Below are 23,255 nucleotides of genomic sequence, written 5' to 3'. Positions count from 1 at the left end.
GTATAGACATGATGGTATTTACCTTATAATTCCAAGGACCGTGACTACCCGTATATACCGAGGGTATAACTGCAGCTCTTTACTGGCAGTATATACGAGTAAATCTAAGACTTGAAATTATAAGCATAACCATATGATGAATTCGAATGTGGTTGATATATGATTTTAAAATTCTGGTTGAGAACTGATGAGGTGATTTGGATTCTGTGATGATGTTCATAACTGGAATAACGATAATGACTTCAGTAAATCACCTATGAGATTAGTGGATTGTGCTGACAGATTGCTATTGTTAACACTTGACCTAGTGGATCCAGTTAAGGGACGACAAATTAAAAACCTACATAACTGAAACTTCCATGGAGGAATGTTCAGATGGAATTTTCGGTCTGATGGACCATTATTGTGTTAAGAATATGAATGATATGTTCTGAATGAATTGTTATCTGATAATGAGTTCTATATAAGAGATATTTATCCCATGATTCTGTGGAAAGCTAACCAATCTAAAGAACCCCAGAATCAGTTGGATCTAAAGTCGGATTTGAATTGTAAATAAAAGGACTTAACAAGAATTTTCATATTGATAGGATCATGGATCAAGGTCATCGTCGTGGTAGGAATGATAACCCCCAACTCGATGAGGAAGAGCTCGACTTGGATGTCCGTAAAACTCTTCATAGATTGCAGCTGGACCTTTCAAGGGTGAAGGGGAAAACTTGGGCGAGACTCTGGAGAAGTGGATCGAAGCAATGGAAGAGTACTTCGATGTCACCGGGTACAATGAGAAGAGCGAAATGGCTCTTGCAAGGTTGAAGATAGTAGAAACAGCCAAAGTAGCATGGAGAAACCATTGCAAGACAAACCGTGTGGATCGAAACACTCAAACATGGAATGATCTCAAAATTTACTTAAGGAAGAGATTCTGTCCTCTCGGCTTTTTGGAAACAAAGATGAACGAATTATTAGAGTTAACCTAGGGGAGCAGAACTATTGGAGTATATCACCAAGCATTTGCTCTCCTCCTCAAATACTCGCCACCACTAGATGAAGAACAGCTGATGGCCAGGTTCATTCGGGGAGTGAACGAACCTTTGAGTAAAGAATTTCAAGCCGGTTTCCATGGCCGAAGCAGTGCGTATGTCGAAGGATTTCGCCAAGGACTTTGATGTCAAGATCTCGCCGAAGCTAGCACCATCACCTTTCAAAAGGTTTTTAGCTCCAGAAGGTGATTCCAACCTTCCACCGTCTAAGAGATATAAGGGTCAAGCCCAGGATATGGGAAGTTCCAAAATGGAAGAAATGTTTTTTTCCTGGAACTCAATCCTTTGGAATTCAACTTGAGAAGTTCCACCCTTGAACAAGGGAGTGAAATGCTATAACTGTCAAGGATTTGGACATCGCAGTATGGATTGCCCAACTCCTTTTGGAACAAGGTTTTCAGGGCGGGAAAATTAGGGATCAAGATTCTAGTCTCTAGCTCCTTCCTTCAAGAGTAATCAGGTTTCTTTCCGCCAAAATCAGAGAAATCCCAGAGGTAGCCCCTCTAACCAACCCGCAATTTCAATGCAAAGTAATGCAAGACCTCCGCCTCAGAATAAGGGAAGTCAAAGAGAGATGTTCCCAAATTGGCCGTCCACTTCCAAGGCAATAATGCTAGAAGTGATTGAAGAAGAATTAGAAGATGAAAGAGATCATACTCCACCTACAAGATGAGGACATCTCGTGTTTTTTAAGTGGGGTAGGATGTAAGATTCCTCCCTCTAGCTTTTGAGGTGTACAGGTGTAAGAACCTCCCCTTCTGATCTTGTAATTATTCCCCTCTTGAAATAAAAGAAAGATTCTGTTTTACCCTATTTTGATCTAGAGAGAGAAAATATCTAGAGAGAGATAATCCAAAATTGAGATATTTTTGGATATAAAAATCCTCCTAGTGTCTAAAATGGTTTCCCCTGAAACAGAAATTCAAAAAGAAATTTCCAATGTGCATTTGGAATTAATTGAAAATAAGTATAAAGGACCTTAGCCTAAGGGTCCAAATTTTCTGAAATTTTTGAATTATGCTCCAATTAAGGTTCCTATGGGCCAATAGTATCAATCCAAGTGTGGGGAGGAGATAAATCCAATTTATAAAAGAAAAACCCCCAAAAATGAGTAAATTCTCACATAAGATGAAGAGTTGACTAAGGACAAGATTTATTAGTAAAAAACTATGAGTATTACTTTAAAATTGAGATATTTTGGGTATAATGATTCAATTTTGACACCTTGGTAAGGAGAAGGGGGCTCTTCAAGGAGGCGCCTATTTCACATGTGTGGTGGAGTTTTAAACTCAAAAATATTGTGATATTTTTATCTCTCCTAGATCAAACCAAATCAAAAGGGAGCCAAACTAGGTCCAAATCTTGTCTAAATTCAGCCAAACTGAACTTGGAAAATTCTAGAAACTTGTTGGACTTGGTTAGAGGCCTCCCTCACCTATAAATAGATCCTTAATCCTTTGTAAAAAAATATGAGAACTATACCACGCCAGTATTATACTGAAATAATGATATTTTCTATTATCCTCTAAAAATCCTCTACAAATTGAAGAGATTAGAGCTTCTCTCTCTCTTCAATCTTCCTTGGAGACTTCATCAACATACCAAACCAATTGATTGGTTGGGGGCCTCTACTTTAATTAAAGAATCAAGCAATCTAGGAGGTAAAATGTGGTTTATGGTTTTTTTTTCTTTAATCTCCAAATGTTTCTCTCTTCTCAACCCCTCTCAAGCTTGAGAAGCATTCAATTGAATGGCTTTTTAATACAATTGAAGTTCTTTAATGAATTGTGGTGATAAAACACATAAATTTTCATTTATGCTTAAATTAAATATTTTTTGTAGCACGTCTCTCTCTCCCCCAAAGAATGGTCATTCCTATGAATATTCTATATTCAAATAAAGTTTCTTATGAAGCAATTCTCTAATCTAAAAGTAATTTCTATGTTTGTCAAATTAGAGGCCAAATAAGTGGCTTTTTAATGCTTTTATGCTATTTAATTTATGGAAAAATTAAGAATCAAGTCCATAATTGGATATTGATCCAATTAATGGTTATTCTAATCATAGGGATATTACTAAACTTTATGCTTTCAAATTATTGAGAATTATCAGTAATAGCAGCGGAGCTATGGCAAAATTTCTGAAAAATTGACACCTAAATCATTTTCATTCATAATATGAAAAGAGGACTTCCTACCATATTCTAGGATTAATCATCCTAGATTAATTGAATGATTCTCGTTATAATCATGGAAAAATTAATTTTTATGTTTATGCATAAACAGTAATTAGGAAAAAGATGAATTTCTAGTAATCCATTTTTATGTTAAAAGAGTAATCCTCCCATGATAATGGAAATCCATGTATTTCAATGAAGCAAGAGAAAAATTGGGATGCTAAAATAATGTATATTTTACTTAAAAATTAAAGAAAGATTTTAGTTAAATTTATCTTGGGAGCCAAACTAGGTCCAAATCTTGTCTAAATTCAGCCAAACTGAACCTGGAAAATTCTAGAAACTAGTTGGACTTGGTTAGAGGTCTCCCTCACCTATAAATAGATCCTTAGCCCTTTGTAAAAAAATATGAGAACTATACCATGCCAGTATTATACTGAAATAATGATATTTTCTATTATCCTCTAAAAATCACCATGCCCTTCAAGACGCCCAAGGGTCTGATCAGCCATGCGTACCAAGAATGGTGCAGGATCCCATGCTTGCCAACCCATGCGCTTAATTACAGGTGGACTCTGTTGCAATATTGATACCAGCCCCACCATATCGATCAGCACTTGATCAATCGCGTAAGGCCTCGGAAGCCTACAAAAATTTCAGGAATTCTTATATCAGCCCCACGGGTACTGTCGCCATGGGTTCCAAGTGTGCTGCTTGCACGGATAACACCGTAGCCGGTGTGATCGCCTTGCCCATCTTCTCCGATGAAAGCAGTGTTTTATGAAAATTCGGAACCAATTTAAGAAGCTGACCGAATTTGATTTGTAGAGGGGCATTTAGCAATCCATCCCATCCTTCACTCTCGTCCGAGCTGGGCTGTTGGGACGGTTATTCCGAAAGATCCTTCTGAACTTGCAACAGAGGCTACCCCGGCTGAGGTATGTCGTCGATGAGAGTCACAACATTCTGAAAGTGCACTTTACTTGGCACTTTACTAGGTCTTGGCACTGGAGCGCATTCTGGAGTTTGCTTGTCCACCCAGGAAGTAACTTGCTGGCGAACAGCTTCCTGTGCTGGCCAGTCCAGAAGTGGTTGCGCTGTGCACCTGCTGGGGGGCTTCAATTTGTGACCAGAACGTGTGACCACACGCACCTCCGGATCCACAGTCTCCTCCATCGACTCAATCTGAACCATAGCCACCGTCGGTTGTTTTCCTGCAGCTTTTGCCTGTTTTTCAGCTTTCTTTCGATCATGCTCCTGTGCTTCTGGGCAATCTTGGCACCAATGTCCTTCCTCTGCGCATAAAAGACAAATTTTTGGATGACGATCTATGGCCCGGCCTCCACGACCGCGACCACGACCGCCACCCCTACCCGCCACTATTGTTGCTATAGGGTTGCTCATAAGTGCTCCCAACCTGCACCCATGTGGCGGAGAGTTTTGGCGTTTCCTTGTCTTTCCCAAAGTTAGTGACCTGGTTGCCGGGGCGGAGCCTTGTGCCCCCTCCCATTGTGGTAACACTCCGACGTGTTTGGGAATTGCTGATACTTACAGATAGCACACCACTTATCGTTAATCGCACATTCCGTTTTGCTGGATGGCCATGATTAGGGCAACGAGAACACCAGACTTCTTTCGTGGACTTAGCAGTCGAAGACTCCCCGGCGGAAACCGTGCTGACCTTCCCACTTTTGTGAGATTTCCTGGTCTCCCGCACTGGTGCCTCATCAGAAATTTATACTACTACTATCCTCCGATTCACTGTTCGAGCTCCATGTGTCCGAATCCTCCTCCGAACTGTGTCGATGGCATCCCCGTGACATGCTGTTGCTAGATTTCTTCTTAGATCGCTTCATAGTGGTGGAATCGTTATCCTCCAACGATTCCCCTGTGAGAATTGACTGAACAATGACATCCGCCAGCGGTGTATTCACTTTATCCACAGTGGCTAGGGCCGTGCACAAATCCTTTGCTAACCCTTTCAAGAAATAGTCATTCAAGACCTCCAGGGCTAGCCATTGCGCCAGCGGAACCTACTGCAACAGCACTCGAAATTTTGCAGCGTAATCCTCCGCTGTGCACTTGCCTTGCTTGAGGACCCGTGGTGGCCGCTCCAGAGTTTGAGTTACTGTCTTCTCTACACAAAACCTGCGCAAGAACGACAGACGTACCAAATCATAATCCTAAAAAAGCCCGACGGGGTACTCTGCCAGCCATCTGGATGCTTTGCCGCACTGAGGGTAAACTCGCGAAAACTGATTTCTTATGCAGAGGATCAAGGGGTGGAGGCACATTCAGGCCATAAGAGTTGTCAAACTGCCACACATGTGCATCCGGATCTTCTCCTTGTTTCCCTCGAAACTTAGAATACTTGATGTTGTTGGCTGGCGCGGCCATCACTACAGGTTGCGGGTGTGTAACCACCGGTGGTGAAGGAAACAGCCGACACGCAACCGTTCGAGGAGAGGTTGGGGGTGTCAAAGAGCGCCCACCTACATTTGGAGTGCGGATAGGAGGACAGGAACGGCTCCGTCGACACAACCCGCGGGCTCTGGCTCTGTTGGGGAAAGAGGCAGGCTACTCGTCGAGCCATGATGAGCTTCGTCAAATAGACGGTGGCTTCGCCGCCCGGTTGCTGGGACCACCAACTCAAGAGGCCCCTAAGAACGCGTGCGCATTTGCGAACATTGTGGTCGCCAAGTGTAATCGCACATTTACTTCTTGCGCAGACAGTAAGCGATTACGGGACTGGTTACCTTCATACACAGCATTCTTATCTTACAAATTGATAAAGATTAAGATGACAGATTTCAGACAAGTATGGAAAATTTGCACAGAACATCACAACAGATTTGATTCATTGATTCGTCCATACAGTTACATCAATATATAGGAATAGTATCTTGTGATCCGAACAAACATATCTTCCTATGACATCCCCTTGGAATCCCTAACTGAGACTATTGCGCATTACAATTTACCCAATGCGGTTACAAGAATGCGGTTGCGATGTGCGGTTAATGGCGTAACAGCAAAGGAGCTCACGCTCACTCTCTTCCCCACATTCTTCTTACTGTCTACTGATGTCCTTGACTAGCAACCACAAATCTCTCTACAACTACCTCTCGAGAGATTTGCTTTTGAATAAAAGGGAAAGAGATGGAGTTTCGTGTACTGTTTCCTTTGCTTGCCCCTTGAGCTCGTTATATGGACCAATGCTTTGATATCAGAAGAAAAATGTACTACTTCCTTTGCTTGCTCCTTAAAAGCTCGTTATGTGACTGATGCTTTGATACCAAGAGGAGAATGCACTGCTTCCAAGGAAAGAGATGGAGTTTCATGTACTGCTTCCTTTGCTTTCCCCTTGAGCTTGTTATGTGAAATGTTGCTTCAATATATGAGGAGAAGAATACCATGAGAAGAATGTGGGGGAGAGGGTGAGCTTGAACTCCTTTGCAAGCAAACTTCTTCACACACACACACGAGTAGATAAGCACATAAGAGAGAAGAATGACTAAACTTTCTTCTTTCTTCTTAATTCTCTACCATCATAACATGAAGATAAGAGTGTATACTATAAGGGAAAGTACTCTACTACTACTAAAACATACAAGGTCCATAGTGTGAATCCGATTTTATGAGTTAGTGCTATAACTATGTCATAACTCTAGTAAACCAAAGTGGTGTCATACAGCCTGTAAACCATTGGCTGCAAGTAAACCATAATCTCACCCACCATGCCAATGTCATAAGTGTAGACATGTCATCCATATTCGCACTAGTTGATCTCAATGTATGAACACTCCCCCTCAAGTCTAGACCCTGCATTCCAAGTTAGGTTCTAAATCTACAAAGTTTCTCTGTACATGTTGAACATTTATACATGCATGTATGTATGTTTATATGCATGTTTTCATGTATGCATATATGTGTGTTTCTATACATGTATACATGACTTAACCATGATTGATCCTAATAAAGGGCGGCTTCTAAACATGAGTAGTCTCACAAGCCATTTTGGCATTTTGCACACTGCAATAAATCTCTCTCTCTCTCTCTCCCTCCCTCCCGCCCTCTCTCTCTCTCTCTTCGTGTGCGTGTGTGATTCACACACACGCACACACACATTTACAACGTAAAATTTGCTTGCACACACACTCCATTAAAAGTCTTGACTTGTGATAGCCTCTTTCTTAACACAAGTTAACATAGGTTAGGTGTCAAGTACAAAGTCACCAATTAAATCAATGAATGCAAATTCAAAGAGGCTATATTCCTAAAATTATAACATGTTCAATTCAATTTGATTGTTGTGAATATGAGTCGACTTTGCATAGATGTGGATGCTAATTCCTCCACCATACAACATACTAGCAAACATGCATTGATCACCTTTAAATAAAGGGAAGAGAGAATAAAACTCTCATGCATTTAAAGTTTTTCAAGGACCACAAGATATTCCTAAGCAAATAAGCTCACACTAATGTTTTGAGGTAGAAAGAGCCACAACATTCTATACAAGTCATGAAAGATTGAAAGGTAGGTAAATGTGCATTGTTGCAACATGGAAAATTTTACAATTACAAACACATTTATATGAAACAAAAAGAACAAACACACTATATTCTATTCTTTATAAAAAAAATGAGAGGGAGGATAGTGAAATTACATGCCATCACTTTTCACGATGGGAGTGGGTAGATTAGAACCTTGTACCTCCCTTTCGGCCTCTCAAGGCCTAGGCTTTTAGTCCTGTCATATTTGTTTCATAGGATATATTTTGGCTATCCAACGACTCTTTCTCTCTCTCTCTCTCTCTTTCTCTCTCTCTCGCGCGCGCGTTTGTGATGAGACGCCGCGGTGAAGTGAGAGGAATATATTGTGATCATGGAATCTTGTTTTTCTCACCATGGGTGTCGTAATAATAGGCTTTCTTTCTCTCTCTCTCTAAAGTCTTGACCATACGCTTAAATTTACGCGGCAGGTAACACCCGGACAAAAGAACGGCCCTTAAGGTGTGAAAACTTTTTTGGTAGTCGGCATATTCTCTCACCCGGACAAAAGAAGGTGTGAAAACTTTTTTGGTAGTCGGCATATTCGATCAAAGAAAAGAAGATGGTCTTTTAAAGCCAGGTCTTTACAAGCGACAGAGAGAGGTGGGTATTCACCTGCTGAACCAAGACAGGAGGCGAAGTGAGCAACACATGGCTTGGCTTCATCATGCCCAACGCCAGATGCCATTGTATATCCATGCCTTGGCGACGGTTTTGTTGATGGCATCTTCTTGCTGCCCTGCCCAGCAGCACCATGTTGTGCACGATGGGAGAGAGGTGATCGAGGTTGACCATGCTCCCGATGGGGTGGTCTGGGCCGTGCAGCTGTCCGATCTCCACGTCAGCTCCTACCATTCTGATCGAGCCCTCTCCTTGCAAACGCTCATGGGTCCACTGCTTGCTCTCATCAACCCTTCTCTTGTCCTCATCACAGGAGACCTCACAGGTATGGCTTGCTTCTCTTCAACGTAAATAGTATGGTTAATCCTTATTTAAACTTCATCATAACAGGAATTTTGTCTGTTAGACCTCTCTAATGCTTCACTAACACGCCATTCACCTCGTGGAGGAGACCAATCACGCCACCACAGCCCACGTGATAATGACGACCTGAAGGTCCCCGGGAGTGAGGTGAACATGCGCAGAATTCTTCACTAAACTTGATTCGCCTTGAGACAGTCCTAAAGTCAATGTCGTTGAGACTCTTGTAGAGCAGCACACCGACCATAGGAGGCGGGACGTGTCAGAATACGCAGCGGAGATGATGACCAAATCTGGGAATACAAGAGCAAAAACGCAGGCAGAAAAACAGCACAAGAGAGAGACAGATGTAGGCGTGTAACTCTGCTCTATATACACAAGAAGATCTCGAGGAATGATACAAATGATGTATGGGGGCTGGGGTCCTATATATACCTCCCATAGAGGGCAGTCGGCCAGCAGAAGGAATGCCCACGACTGATGAAAAGACCCACGACTGCATAAATGCAGTCGGCCAGAAAAACAGGTGCCCACGACTGATCAAATCCAGTCGGCCAGCAGCCCTGAAGCCCATGACTGATGTAAATCCAGTCGGCCAGCAATAGGGTGCTCCTGGCATCACCTGGCAGCCCTCCCAAGCCTCAGAAAAATGGGAAAAAATAGGGGAAAAATGCAGAGAGTGGGGAAAAATGGGAAAACACCTCATAAGGGCGGGCACACCCACAACAAAGGCCCTGGTGTATAAAACTGGACAGGAGATGACTTCTAACACCCCCTCTCAGCTCCTGACTTTGTAACCAACCATAGGGAGCTGGGGTGCCGCCTGAGCAAATCCTGAGAGCGACTTCGTGAAGAGGTCCACCGTACTGTCCTCCGTCGAACAGAACTCCAGCAAGATGTCATCAGCAACGATCTGTTCACGAACAAAGTGCCTCTGGATGACCATGGGTTCCTCCAGTGGAAGCCCAAACCTGCAAGGTAACCTCCTCCTGCTCCGTAAAACTGCTCCTGGGCCATAAGTAGATCTCCTCGTGTCCGGATCTCCTCCCCAAACCGAGTCACTCCAACTGTGGAGTTGGACTCCATCCAACAATCCCCCTTCTGTGTACAAGAGTCCATGATCCTTCGCATGCCGCAGAAACCACAGGAAACGCAATCCTGCCTCCCAAAGAGACATCTGCAACCATGAGCTCAACCGCCTCATCAGGAAGCTCCTGTCCAATCTGGTGTCCATCAACCAGATCAATGAACCATACAGCTTCTGAGTCAAAGAGACATCACATTGCTCACAAGGATCAACACCTGTTACGGTGCACAAACAAATCTTGGAAACCTGATGAAACCTGTCAACCACCCCCTGGAACCACAAAGCCTGGAGAAACCACCTCCTTCTGCAAGTAATCACCTGTCACCTGCCTGGCTTTCCGAAAGGTCCCCGTGGAAAGAACATCCTTAACTACTGGAAGTTCTATGTCCCGAACACAACGAGACATCAGAGCATAAGTGACCTGTTCAGCTTCCTCTGACTCACGAACACAAGAACTACCAACCTCAGTACTGGAAAGTTCCTGCCAACTGCTGCCATCTACTGGCAAGCTATCCACCATCTGGTCCCGGAAAGCCGCACCTGCAGCGTATCCACACCTGAGTAGCTATTACCACACTGCCACTCATCACAATCTTGAGGACCTGGGAGAGAGAGTGCTGAAAGCCTGTAGACTCCATTCTCCACTCCACCTTCCCAAACCACTTGGCCTGTTGCTTTGTCCCGGAGAGCAACAAAATGCTCATCAAACTCCACCCGTACGCCAGTCTTGCAAACCTGATGCACTGACAACAGATGAAAACCAAGTGCCGGAACATACAACACCTGGGAGGAATGCTTCCCCCCTCTGCCATCGGGAACTATCTCCATCTTGCCCTCACTGTGAACTGGGATAGTGGACGTATCCCCAGTAAGAATATGACCAGAAAGCCTGCAGAGATCCTGTAAACCGGAACGGGAAGGAGTCATGTGCCTGGAAGCACCACTATCGAGAATCCACTCCCGAGTATCCGTTGCGGAGAGTCCTCTAATCTCCTCCCTGCCTGAAGAAAATGAAGCATCGGTGTCCATCACCTCCAGGTGGCACAAAAGCCGGAGTCTTCATGATTGCTGAGGAGTCTTCACCCTTCTCGGTCTTCCGCTTGGGACACTGCCTCCAGTAGTGGCCTTTCTCGCCACAATCATTACAGGTCCTCTCTGCCTTCGGCTTCTCGCGGTCACTAACGGACATCTTCTCAGAAGACTTCTCCAACGAAGCCTTCCCCCTGCCCGTGTTACGGCCTTTCGACCGTTGGCCAGTAAAGGCCTCCGAACCTCCACCCTGAGGAGGGTTCGTGAATCGTTCCTTCTGGTCCAAGACCATGGGCACAAGCTCCTCCCATGTGATGGTGCTGAGCCTGCCACTGGTAATCAACGACGAGTAGAATGCTGAGTACGAAGAGGTCAAATGTGACAGCAACGTTATGGCCATGTCCTCTGACGATATCTCCTTCCCAGCCTAGAGAACTTTCTCCTGAAGAGCTTGCAGCTTGTTAATATGCTCCCGCATCGTCGACGACTTTGCAGGGCTCATAACCCGCATCTGTACTTCCAAGGAAATCCTCTTCATGGGCGATACCCTGTTGTAAAGTGAGGCCAAATTGTCATGTGCATCAGCAATGCCATGGACCTTCTCAAGACTAAATCCAGAAGGGGCAAGCAGATAAAGAACATGAACCAGTAGAAGACGGGCATGGAGCAGGACTTGGAGCAAACCTTGATCCAGATAAGTGCAGTCGGCTGGCTGTAGGAGGTGTCGGCTGAACCAGGGGACAAGGGCAGCAGGCTGCGCATCATGAACAAGAAGACCAGTCGGCTGCGTTAAAAGGAAAAGCATTAAATGCTTTTAGAACTGGCCGACCAGCAGTCGGCCAGCTCCCACATTGTCCAAGAACCCTATAAAAGGCACCAAGTGCTCAATGTCTTATTCATTCAACCCACTAGGGGTATGAGTCATTAGGAGTCCTAGTCTAGGGCAGATTTTGGGTGTGTTATCACCTTTTAAAGAGGGCAACCAAGGGCTGCAAAGACATGTACCTTTTTGTACCATAGTATATACTGAAATTCCAGCACTTCTTACTCTCTCTCTCTCTCCTCTCTCTCTACCTGCGTTTTTGCATCAGATGGTGCGTTTTTGCATCAGAAGGTTTCCAAGAGTGTTTAGGGCTGAAAGAAGACTCCCCAGAGCTTCCGCGCGTTACATTGGTATCAGAGCATCAGGCTCAGCAAAGCTAAACACTGATTCAGTCCCAGATGATGGTGTACAGGTCCAAGGTAGAGGAAAGTACACGGATTCAAAGCCCAAGGCAAGGACACAGATTGGGAAGAACTCCCAGGAGGTTTGTTGGTGGTGTTCCACAGTGCCAGATGGGGATGGCAGTTCCGTGCGCCAGATAGGTTCTCAGGTAACGGTCCCAAGGGAGGTTGATCCTCCAAGGGTGATGTGAGAGTGCCAGACTCAGTTCCAGGAAAGAAGACCAAGACGGTGTTCAGAGTCAGGGCAGGAATGGATTGTGGACTAGAGGAAGACCAGATGCATAGATCTTCATCAGAGACAGAGTGGTTTGGAGAACAGAACGGAACCCTATAAAAGGCATCAAGTGCTCAATGTCTTATTCATTCAACCCACTAGGGGTATGAGTCATTAGGAGTCCTAGTCTAGGGCAGATTTTGGGTGTGTTATCACCTTTTAAAGAGGGCAGCCAAGGGCTGCAAAGACATGTACCTTTTTGTACCATAGTATATACTGAAATTCCAGCACTTCTTACTGTCTCTCTCTCCTCTCTCTCTACCTGCGTTTTTGCATCAGATGGTGCGTTTTTGCATCAGAAGGTTTCCAAGAGTGTTTAGGGCTGAAAGAAGACTCCCCAGAGCTTCCGCGCGTTACACAAATGCTGCCATATACCTCTGGCCAGCGTCATATGCTTGACATGATTGATTACTTGCGGTGTGCAGTTGAGGAAAATAAACGAACGGACCCTGGCGTTGACGCGATCCCACATCTGTGTCTGGGCCTCCCGGTCCTTTCGGGTTGACGGTAACTCCCCTTCCTCTACTTCCGGCCGTGGAACACCAACAATGACGAAATCGGCAAGGTCGTAAGACTCCAAAACGGATTCCATCATCACCTTCCATATGCCGTAGTTGCTCCCGTCCAACTGACGGTCCACCGGGAATGTGGGGAGTGTCGGGATCTTCACATGTCTCTCGGCCATCTCAAACAGATCTGCCATAGCGGGGATGTACTTTGAAAAGGGTGGCTGGGTGGGAACAAAGAAGAAGTGATACTTGCAAGTGGCTGTCCAGCAAATCAGCCCGCCTTCCTCTTGCTTCTCCTCTTCCCGATCAGCCCAAAACAGTCCACCAATCAGCCACAAAACAGTCCCCCTCTTGCTCACACAAATCCCAAGACCTATCTAGAGCCTAGGCTCTGATACCATGTCAGAATACGCAGCGGAGATGATGACCAAATCTGGGAATACAAGAGCAAAAACGCAGGCAGAAAAACAGCACAAGAGAGAGACAGATGTAGGCGTGTAACTCTGCTCTATATACACAAGAAGATCCCGAGGAATGATACAAATGAGGTATGGGGGCTGGGGTCCTATATATACCTCCCATAGAGGGCAGTCGGCCAGCAGAAGGAATGCCCACGACTGATGAAAAGACCCACGACTGCATAAATGCAGTCGGCCAGCAAAACAGGTGCCCACGACTGATCAAATCCAGTCGGCCAGCAGCCCTGAAGCCCACGACTGATGTAAATCCAGTCGGCCAGCAATAGGGTGCTCCTGGCATCACTTGGCAGCCCTCCCAAGCCTCAGAAAAATGGGAAAAAATAGGGGAAAAATGGGAAAACACCTCATAAGGGCGGGCACACCCACAACAAAGGCCCTGGTGTATAAAACTGGACAGGAGATGACTTCTAACAGGACGGCCAGCGACCAAGCCAAGTGCCGTGCCCACAGCTAGAGTCTTGTGGGTAAGGAGTCATAGGAAAAGGGTGATCTTTCTTTGACGAACTTTGTTTCGAAACCTTTTCCAGAAGTAGAGAGGGGGAAATGCCATGGGCTTAACAATGTTGGGCAACTGCAAGAATGTGGTCAATTCCGTAATGGTCTGGGGGCAATAAAGAAAGACATTTTGTGCATAAAAGATAAAATTACAATTTCTCAAGACCATAAATCGTGCACTAGGAATCAAAGATGGGTCGACTGTCATGTGCATACCTTAATCAGGGTGCACATGGACATGGTCTTCCACTGCAGCCGCCTATTGGCAGGTTCAGAGGCCGCGTTTGGGATCATGGACATGGATTTTGGGCAGCCAGACAGTGGGTAACTCGGTGCCAATAGCTGAACCCATTGTGGACAGCTTTTGATACATTGTATTTAGTTGTGCAGAATTGGCCTAGTTGCTGACCAGCCCTCTAGTCACTATATAAGGGCAGGTTGAGGGTCATTCTTAACAGAGGAGCAGATGAAGACATCACCATCGGCCACCTTGAGAAGACAATTCTCATGAGGGTTAGCGCATGCTCACGTGGAGAACAACAGAACCAACCTTAGCAACCTTTTGTATGCATGTAGGTAGCCTTGCACATCATGCATGATTCAGATCCAAAGTTTAGATCCGAGATTTCATATTATATTTTTATGTTTTGGCAATATTCAGTAGTTTAGGTCACTTCAGCCTGGCCTGCGTAGAATGTCACCTAAGGTGGAGTATTGTGTAGTGTCTTCATAGAGAGGCAGGTATGGTGTTGCTAATTGGGCTGTATGTATGTGCATATCTGGCAGAAAGCAGCAAGCTGCGTTATGCTTTAGGTTGCCCCTTGGTACTCATAGCCGCATCCGCATGTAATGAGCCTCCTCATCTCTCCTGACCATTGTAAGAATCTCTCGCAAAGGTGAAAAGGACAACAATCCAACCCACTTGCGCTCTAACTCACACTGGGCTAGAAAAAGGCCGAGACCCCCCCCCCCCCCCCCAAAAAAAAAAAAAAACGGTTTTTCCCCTTCTTTCCCTCTAGAATATTTTATTGCCAAGGCGTATCTCATATTTACAACTTCTCTTCTCTGTAGTGTTTAAGGAACTTTACTCAACTTAAATAACATAATGAGATACTGAACACCACACTCTGGATTGGAACAGCCGGCCCCCCTTTGATAAGGACATATCACTTAGGAGTTTCTAGAACACTAGCGAAGGAAAAATATCAAAAGTCCTAATCATCATCATGTAATAAAGCTATGATGCTAGGCATCAAATACATTCGCCTCAACTCAAAGTTGTTTGCGGAAATCTTCAATGAGGGGCTTTGTCCTCATGGTAGAATGCCCACTTTCTTTCTTTGCGAGCTGCCCGAACTTTGGCTAATTATGCAATCTTCTTCTTGAGTTGCGTTGTGGTTAGCTCTTTAGTGATCCATATCTTGGTGTCTTTAAGTGCTTTTAATTGTTTGAGAATCTCAATCTTCTCATGCTTAGTATGGCAAGTGAGCCATAAGCTCGGATCAAGCTTTTGTGTGTGGTTATAGCTTCACCCTCCTGTATAGCATTAAGCACCATGGATGGCATGGGATGCATAGAAGGTAAGAGTTGAACCGCATTGGCAGTAGCAGGTGGGTCTGGAGAAGCAAGAGATACTGTGGCAACTGGGGCAGAAGGCTCTTTGGAGGCTTGCTTTGCTTGCCATTTCTAGCAATCCTTCTTACCATGCTCAATGTTATGACATAAAAAACATTTGTTGTCTGAGTGGTACTTCCTTTGCTCCTCTTGAGAAAGATATCCACCAGTGATGCTTGTTTTTGCCTTTTCCTCAGGGGTTTTCTTAGGCTTGGGTTCCTTACGCCTTGAACTAGAGCTAGAGCCTAGAATTGTTGTCTGTCTTAGCATCTTTAGAAGACGAAGTACCTTTCCCCGGCTGGGGCTTGGTACTAGACTGCGGTTGTTTTGGCTTGTCTTCGTTCATTCTCATTTCTTCATTTTGAGCGAGAGTCAAAGCCCGGTCATACGTGTTGGGTTCAAAGTTGTGAACTTGCAAAGCAAGGGGATGCCTCTTGCTATTCTAATTTGCTATTGTGTGATTATGGTGCTAATGCTTGCTTGAGGGATTCTTCAAATTTGTTTCTCATTTGGAGAATTCATTCATTGTCTCGGAGTGGTCACCCCATATCAACGATCATTACCGCTTTCATAGGCTATGTACCCACTTAAAGTTAAGAGGGACATTTTCTTTTTTTGCCATGCCGGTGTTGGCAAAGTTGCTCCCTATTTTAGAATGAATTTTTTCCCCCTTTTATCATTTTTCTTCCATGGCTCTTCCTTCTAATGTTATGCATAACAAAATGCTTGAGATGTTTGAGTTTTGTGAAGTTTGATGTATTTTTTCCGACAAACCTTCTCTCTATATGACACCGAATTTGACGAAGTGGGTGGTCTCAATTTTAAGCAGATGCCAAAAGCAAAGATCGCAAAAGCCGGAGACAAGATGAGGCAGAGTGGGTGCAGTATAGACAAGCCATTAGTAAAGTGATAGAAGATAGTGGCCTGCCATCATATGCCTTCTATGATCTACGAGGTAACCATGATAAGTTTGGCGTGCCGGAGGTTGGCAGTACTCTGGATTATTTTTCCAAGTACAGTGTCAGCTCGCTGAGGAACAGAACAAATACTGTTCAGAGTGTCACTTTGATGGTAAGCCCATTCATTTTTTTTTTGTTTTACGGCTTTGCCACTAAAAACTTGCCTTGACAGTCATAGCCAGTTTGATGTGTGGAGCAGAGTCGGGACTCGTGAGGGAGTTTCTACCCTCTTTGTGGGCTCTAGGATTCCCTACGTTTATACCCTATGCATACTTTTACGGGATTATACTTTAGATTCTCAAGGGGATTATAAGTGTAGGTTCTCATTGTTCATACCAAAGACATATTTAGGTGTGTGTGTTTTTTTACACCTAAATTCTTGTTTATTTGTCTTTGTAGAGCAGAGGTTGGAAACACATGTTTTTGGGAGTGGATACTTCCATGGGCATTGGTTTAAAAGGACCTTGCAATTTGTTTGGGCATCCTACTGATGAGCAACTTATCAAGATGGATTTTGAACTAAGCCAATGGGATACATGTGCTCCTGAGAATGTCACCAAGGTAGTGTTCGGGCACTTCCCTATGTCCTTCACGGCAAGCACTGAGAGGAGAAAAAGACCAGAGCTGATTTTTGCAAAGCACTCTATTTCGGCCTATGTTTGCGGGCATTTGCACACCAATTTTGGTCCTAACCTTATTAAGCACCATCTATATCCTTCATCAAAGGAAGGGACATTGAGCAATTGTAAAACTGAACCACAAGATGGAGATGGAGAGTTTTGGGAGTGGGAAATGGGAGATTGGAGGAAGCACAGAATTCTGCGTATCATCGCAATTGATCAAGGCCATACATCTTTTGTGGATTTTGATGTTTCTAGCCTCAATGCATCTTATCACAAAACCAAGGATTGGCTGCCTACCCTGGTGGTCCCGATGTACCCTCTTGATTCACAAAAGATGGAGCGGTCCAGATTGCTCCCTTTATCCTCGCCACGACAGGATACCGTACGGGCTCTAGTTTTCTCTCCACGGCCCTTGGTGTCAGTTGTGGCAAGATTCTTTGACACAGTCACAGGCAAGTTAATCCTTCTGGAAGAGCTGGAGATGCATGTATCATGTAAGGCTGGTGAAACGGGATACATGTATGTCTCCAAGTGGAATAGCACAAAATACACTGATGAGTTGGCAACACGATATGTGTTCCAAGTTTCAACAGTAGACTCATTAGGCACAGAAACCAAGAGCAGCTTGAGGCCATTCTCAGTCAAAAGAAGAGTTAGTGAGCTGAGGAAGACATGGAGGGAGTTCTTCGTAATGGGGTTTGTATGGGAGCAAGTCTTTGTTGTCTTGATGTGGTCTGCCTTCACTGTTCTCTTGGCTCTTTTCATCCTTCCAAAGCTTTTCTTGCACTTCCTCACACAGAATGGATATTACCATAGATGGGTCTTTTCGTTATTCAGAGTGGATACCCGGAAGTTTACGGCAGGTAAAGCTGTTGAACTATTTGTATGGTTTTTCATACAAGGGTGTGCTAGCAACGTTATATGGTGGGGACAGCTATTAGTACTAGTGTGGTTGATCTTTTTTCCTTGGTTCTGGGGTCAAGCCCTTGGTGAAGGCTATCCACTAGGCTTTATGTCTATCCAGGGCTGGACGGTTCGCTTGGGTGGAACTTCACCACCTCAGAGTGGTCTAGGGTGGCCTGATCTTATGGTGGTTGTTCTTCCATACCTTTACTTTGTAGTCCTCCCATTATATACCCTTATCTTTGCATTATCAGCTGAAACCTCACTCTATGAGCTTTATCTACTAGATACTCCTGCAAGGTATAAGAAAAAAGAGCAGCCTGATCATGTTGATGGTGAAATGAGTACTCTCCTATCATCCCATGGCTCTACCGCTCGAGATCAGCAGAATGGGTCAGACAAAGCTTTCACAACATTGCATCCTGGAATGTCGAAGCATGCAAGTTTTAGATGGTTGCGCATGCTTGTGATGGCCTTCTGCTTATTGGTCTCATTTATACACTTTGGGGTAAGAATCTTCACAGCTTTGGTTATTGCCATTCTGGCCATGATGTTAACTAACGAGTTTGTGGGTCACAGAATATTGATCTCAGTTTTTTAAGCCAGTAAGGTTGATTTGGTTTAAGTACTGATATGATTATTTTATTGCAGCAAGTCTGTGCTCTTGCAGGTGCATATGGTGTCATGACGCTCTTGACTTCTCCTGGTTTTGCATGGCCCGTGCCTGTCTTAATGATCGCGGCAATTCTCCAGTCTTCTTCTTGTAGAAGGCATAAGTAGCAGAGCACTGCACGAGACATGGCAGGTTATTTGGTCTCCCACAAGAATCAAGATTAATCTTCTCCAGAAGGCAGGTTGTGGTTATTCTTAGCATCACGATTGCCAGTGCAGAGTACATCTGTGACTTGAAGATTAAAATTTTCCATTTTGACCCATGAATTAAATTGGTGGGAAATTTGGATAATATAGCGTGTACACAATGCCACAATGCCAATGTGATAGATGTGTAACTGAGAAAACACAAGTACAGTTGAAAGTGGGAAAGGTGAGGGCTATACACGTATCATTAAAGATATTCTGAACCTTATAATTGTGCAATTTTACATTAGAAGGCCAAAATAAAATTGCTGAGACCGGAGCAAGAGAAACAATGACTACCAAAAAGCTGGTGCAAAAGTGTTTAGAACTCATTAGTCATATCTCTATAACGGTCAAAAACTCAGTAGTCATGGCATCCTGAAGGTTTACTCGAGTCATGTAGTAGGCTTGATATCAATGCTGCTACAGTAGAAGTATTGGAAGTACTTATTTTAGTGTAGTTTTTAATGCCCAATGGTCATACTCGATGAAATTATAAAAGATGGATTGACTTGTTAAAGCGAAAATTTGTGCAATTTTTTTAGATAATTGGTTGAAGGATGTAGCCAAAGAAACTTTGATGGATGTGTTGGAAACCAATGCTTCACCCTCGTCATTGTGATTGTGTGGATGAAGGACTACTCTATTTTGTAAGGGCTCCTTTGCCTTTGTCATATTGAGATCATTGAATTTGAGATATCTCTTCATTGAGTTGTTCACCCTTGTTAGTGCATGACATGCTTTGTCTCAAAGTCTACTTAGATTGCCATCAAAGCTTCTTATCGGAGTGCATGTGTGGGAAAGCACCATTAGTTTGTAATTCGTTTTGCGACAATAATTTAATATTATTCTCCATCCCTTGAACTAAGTTGTTTTACTTTGAAAGATTTTGCTATTTGTGTGAACACATAAGTCATATTTGCTTATATTTGCTTACATGGTACGGGCACGTATGATCTAGACAAAGCTTTTTGGCAAGTGGCTTTTTGGCAGTAGATTTAGAGAAATGGCTCAACATGTAAATAACATAGTCGCGCGAAAGGACTAAACCACCATTGTGTGACGATGGTAAGCTAGATGGAAGTAACTACACTTTGGAAGATTAAGTTGAGGTCCATTTTGCGCTCCGGAAGTTCAAGTTGAGATCCATTTTGGAGTATTGTAAGTTGTGGGAGACCATCGTTGGGCTTGTTACATGCACCTATGTGAAAGCATTCAATGCTAGAAAATGATGCATCAAAACACTGCTACTAACCATTCCATTGGGTAACAAGGTTTCACTCGCCCGACCTACCTTAAGCGAACGAGAACTTATCATTTTTAAGACGGCGTTGGAACATATAAAGTGGTCCACCTTGAGCTAGGGTAAGTCTAAGGACTTTGTGTACATCCTTGCTTAAGACTAGTAATAGACGATTCATTTTTATAATTCGGCCAACCTAGTGTGAAAACTAGTCACTTGTATGTAAGACATTTTATACAATAACAAATACACAATCATGTCATTTTTTACAATAACCAATCTTGGGCTGTTCACTTAAAATTATGTATGTCTACTACGTGCGATTATTAGGAGGGGTTTTTTAAACCAAGATTTTGAGAAAATTTACACATATCTAGTTACATAAGGGGATTTCAAATGGCATTTTGAACAAAAACACGTAAGTTTATAAAGAACTTATTAAGTCAAAATTCACAGAAAAGGGTATTTTTAAATACCCTCTGAATGCACATTGTATGTAGGTCTTCCTAAAAGTATACCCCCGAGTAACCAATACACATCAATTCCCTTGCAATAGAATACTTGTGAGCTCTTCTCTTCTCTATATTGCTTGCATGTATGCTATTGGATCTTTCTTGCTTGACGGATGCATGCCAGATAGATTTGTTTGTAGATTTCTCTAGCATTAGCTTCTTCTTCTGCTTGGCCTTTTGTGAGAGAGAACCACCATGAAGATGAATCTCTACTTGTCTCCATCTAGGCAAAGAGAGCTCTTCCTTCACCTCCTTAGCAAGGAGCATTTCGGTGTGACAACAATCACGAGTCGACGACGGATGAGCTAGTGCACCCACATCAGAAAGTTACACAATTGTCTCTAAGGCAAGACCTAACGATACAATCTTCAACAAGGTTAAGGTAAGCTCTTGACTTGAACATAATTGATGTCCCGATGACACGGACTAGTATAGCGCTTAGCTCCATTCATCCGTCCATTCCAAGCTATTAGAATGGGATCCCGTATGTTAATTAGAAGGTCACACTTCAAAAAACATACGGTTAATTAGAAGGTCACACTGCAAAAAACATACGATTTTGGAGTCTTGGATGTGTTTGGTTGGTGTGTTTAATTTTGATTTGAAGCTTTTGTATTATGATATTCTATTTTCTATTTTCATATCTTAAAAGGAAAAAAATCCTGGTTTCTTAGTGATTAACATGATTTTGGAGCCTAAAAGGCTTAGATTTCATTGCATTGAGCCATGTAATAGCTTACAAGGTTGACATCCACTCCAAAAAATGTAAGCAATAAGCTCCATTAGGTATGGCAGAGTGATGAGATAGTTTTTGTGTTCTTGCATTTTATATATTTGTTTTATGCATTTTTTGAATTGGTAGCTTAGAAGCATGCAAATCTAACCAAAAATAATAAAAAACACTTAATTACTTGTATATTTACCATTAGCTAAGATTAGGAGTCTTAATCACCATCCATCAAGTCTAAAAAACCTTTGTTCTTATTTCATCAAGAACATGCATATATACAATACACCTAAACACTGTCAAGTGAGACATATCTGGTCTTATGCTTGTAAATGTTTTTTCAAGTATCATACCATGAATAACTGTAGTTCATAATGTACACAGTAGTTTTGTTGTCCAAAAATAATGTGGTATATTCTTTTTAGCCATCAAGGCATGTGCCACTTCTGCAATGTGCCTATTTTTCTTTCTGCAACACCATTCTATTGTGGAGTGTATCTACATGTAAACTATCTCTTAATTCCCTGCTTTCTCAAGAAATCACTGAACTCATTGGAGAAATACTCACCCCCACCATCTAATCTTAGGCATTTTATTTGCATGTCTTTTTCCTTCGCAACCAAAACTTTAAATATCTGAAAGTGATCACACATCTCACTTTTCTCCTTCATGAAGTAAACCCACACTTTCCTAGTGTGAATGTAACATAATACCTACAACCTGCAAACAATTGTTTTACGGTCTTGATCGGTCCCCATACATCTGAAAATGTATAACATCTAATGCCTTAGACTGACATGCTTTTCATGTGGGAAAGCATGTTTGGCCTGTTTACCAAGTTGGCATGCTTCATATATTTTATGCATACCATCAACCTTAAACCTTGGCAAACCTGCAACTATATTTTGTGCTTGCATAGACTTCAACTGTTGTATATTCACATGACCAATGCACTTGTCTTATATGTCGATATCTGTAACACAATGACACTTGTTCCATATGCAAACATGGTTGCCTTTACGTTAGGCATGTTCACATCCAAAGTATGTATTTACCTCAGGCATGTTCACATCCAAAGTATGCCTTTACCTCAAGCATGTTCACATCCAAAGTAAACATCTTGCCATTTATGCTATCTTTTGCAACCGAGTGACACTAATTTTTGAAGTCTTCCATAAAACATCCTTAAGGATTAAACCTAAATTGCAGATCCTTCTCAACCATCTGTCTAACAAAATAAACCAGGTTCTTTGTAATATTTGAAACATGAAGTACATCTGCCAAGTACTTCATTTGCTATCCTGCATAGATAATGGCACTTTACTAACATGCATAATGGGATGTGTAGTATCATCACCTATTTCTACATAACCTGGCTTTTCCATTTTCTGCATGTCTCTAAACCACTCACCTTGGCTGGTCATGTGGTAAGAGGTGCAAGAATCCAAATACCATATATCTTGAGATCTTGACACATCTCCTGTTGTGGATTTGAGCATGTGCTGCATCACAAATAGCTGCTCACTTCTATAATTACCACCCTATTTACTAGATGGTGCATAGTTGCCTTTTGCTTCAACTTTCTACTTTTAATGCCATTCTAATTTTTATAGCAGTCCTTTGCCATGTGTCCTAGTTTTCCATAATAATAGCACTCTATGCTATTTGCACTCTAACTTCTACGAATCATTGGACTATTGTTGCCAAAATTTTGGTTTCCTTATTGACCACCACCTTGGTCTCGACCATGACCTCTACCTGAATTAGAGTAGAAGGCCTATTCTGATGTGTTCTTGTTTTGTGAAGAAGAGTCCTCACACCTAGAGACTTTTCTTCTATCATCAGCATTGATACCGAGTCTCGAAAGTTAGGAACATTCTCTTTGAGTGATATGGAGTTCTTGAATGGCTTGTACTCTTTGCCAAGCCCATTAAGATAGACACTCACCAAATCATCATCTTCCACC

At 43.0% G+C, this 23,255-nt stretch overlaps 1 protein-coding gene across 1 annotated transcript; it reads left to right on the top strand.

The window, feature by feature from the left end:
* Positions 1-8,312: 8,312 nt before the first annotated feature.
* Positions 8,313-19,515, top strand: LOC147632984 (putative metallophosphoesterase At3g03305). Its single transcript, XM_086805990.1, has 4 exons — positions 8,313-8,718; positions 16,294-16,535; positions 16,823-18,457; positions 18,601-19,515. The coding sequence occupies exons 1-4, from the start codon at positions 8,424-8,426 to the stop codon at positions 18,727-18,729; spliced, it is 2,301 nt and encodes a 766-aa protein (XP_086662116.1). The 5' UTR covers positions 8,313-8,423; the 3' UTR covers positions 18,730-19,515.
* Positions 19,516-23,255: the final 3,740 nt, after the last annotated feature.

This window comes from Cibotium barometz, chromosome 12, assembly GCF_041138505.1.
Source record: "Cibotium barometz isolate CiBa-2024 chromosome 12, ASM4113850v1, whole genome shotgun sequence".
Lineage (NCBI taxonomy): Eukaryota > Viridiplantae > Streptophyta > Polypodiopsida > Cyatheales > Cibotiaceae > Cibotium > Cibotium barometz.
The sequence above is the reverse complement of the archived record's forward strand: the minus strand, read 5'-3'. Positions and strand labels throughout refer to the sequence as shown.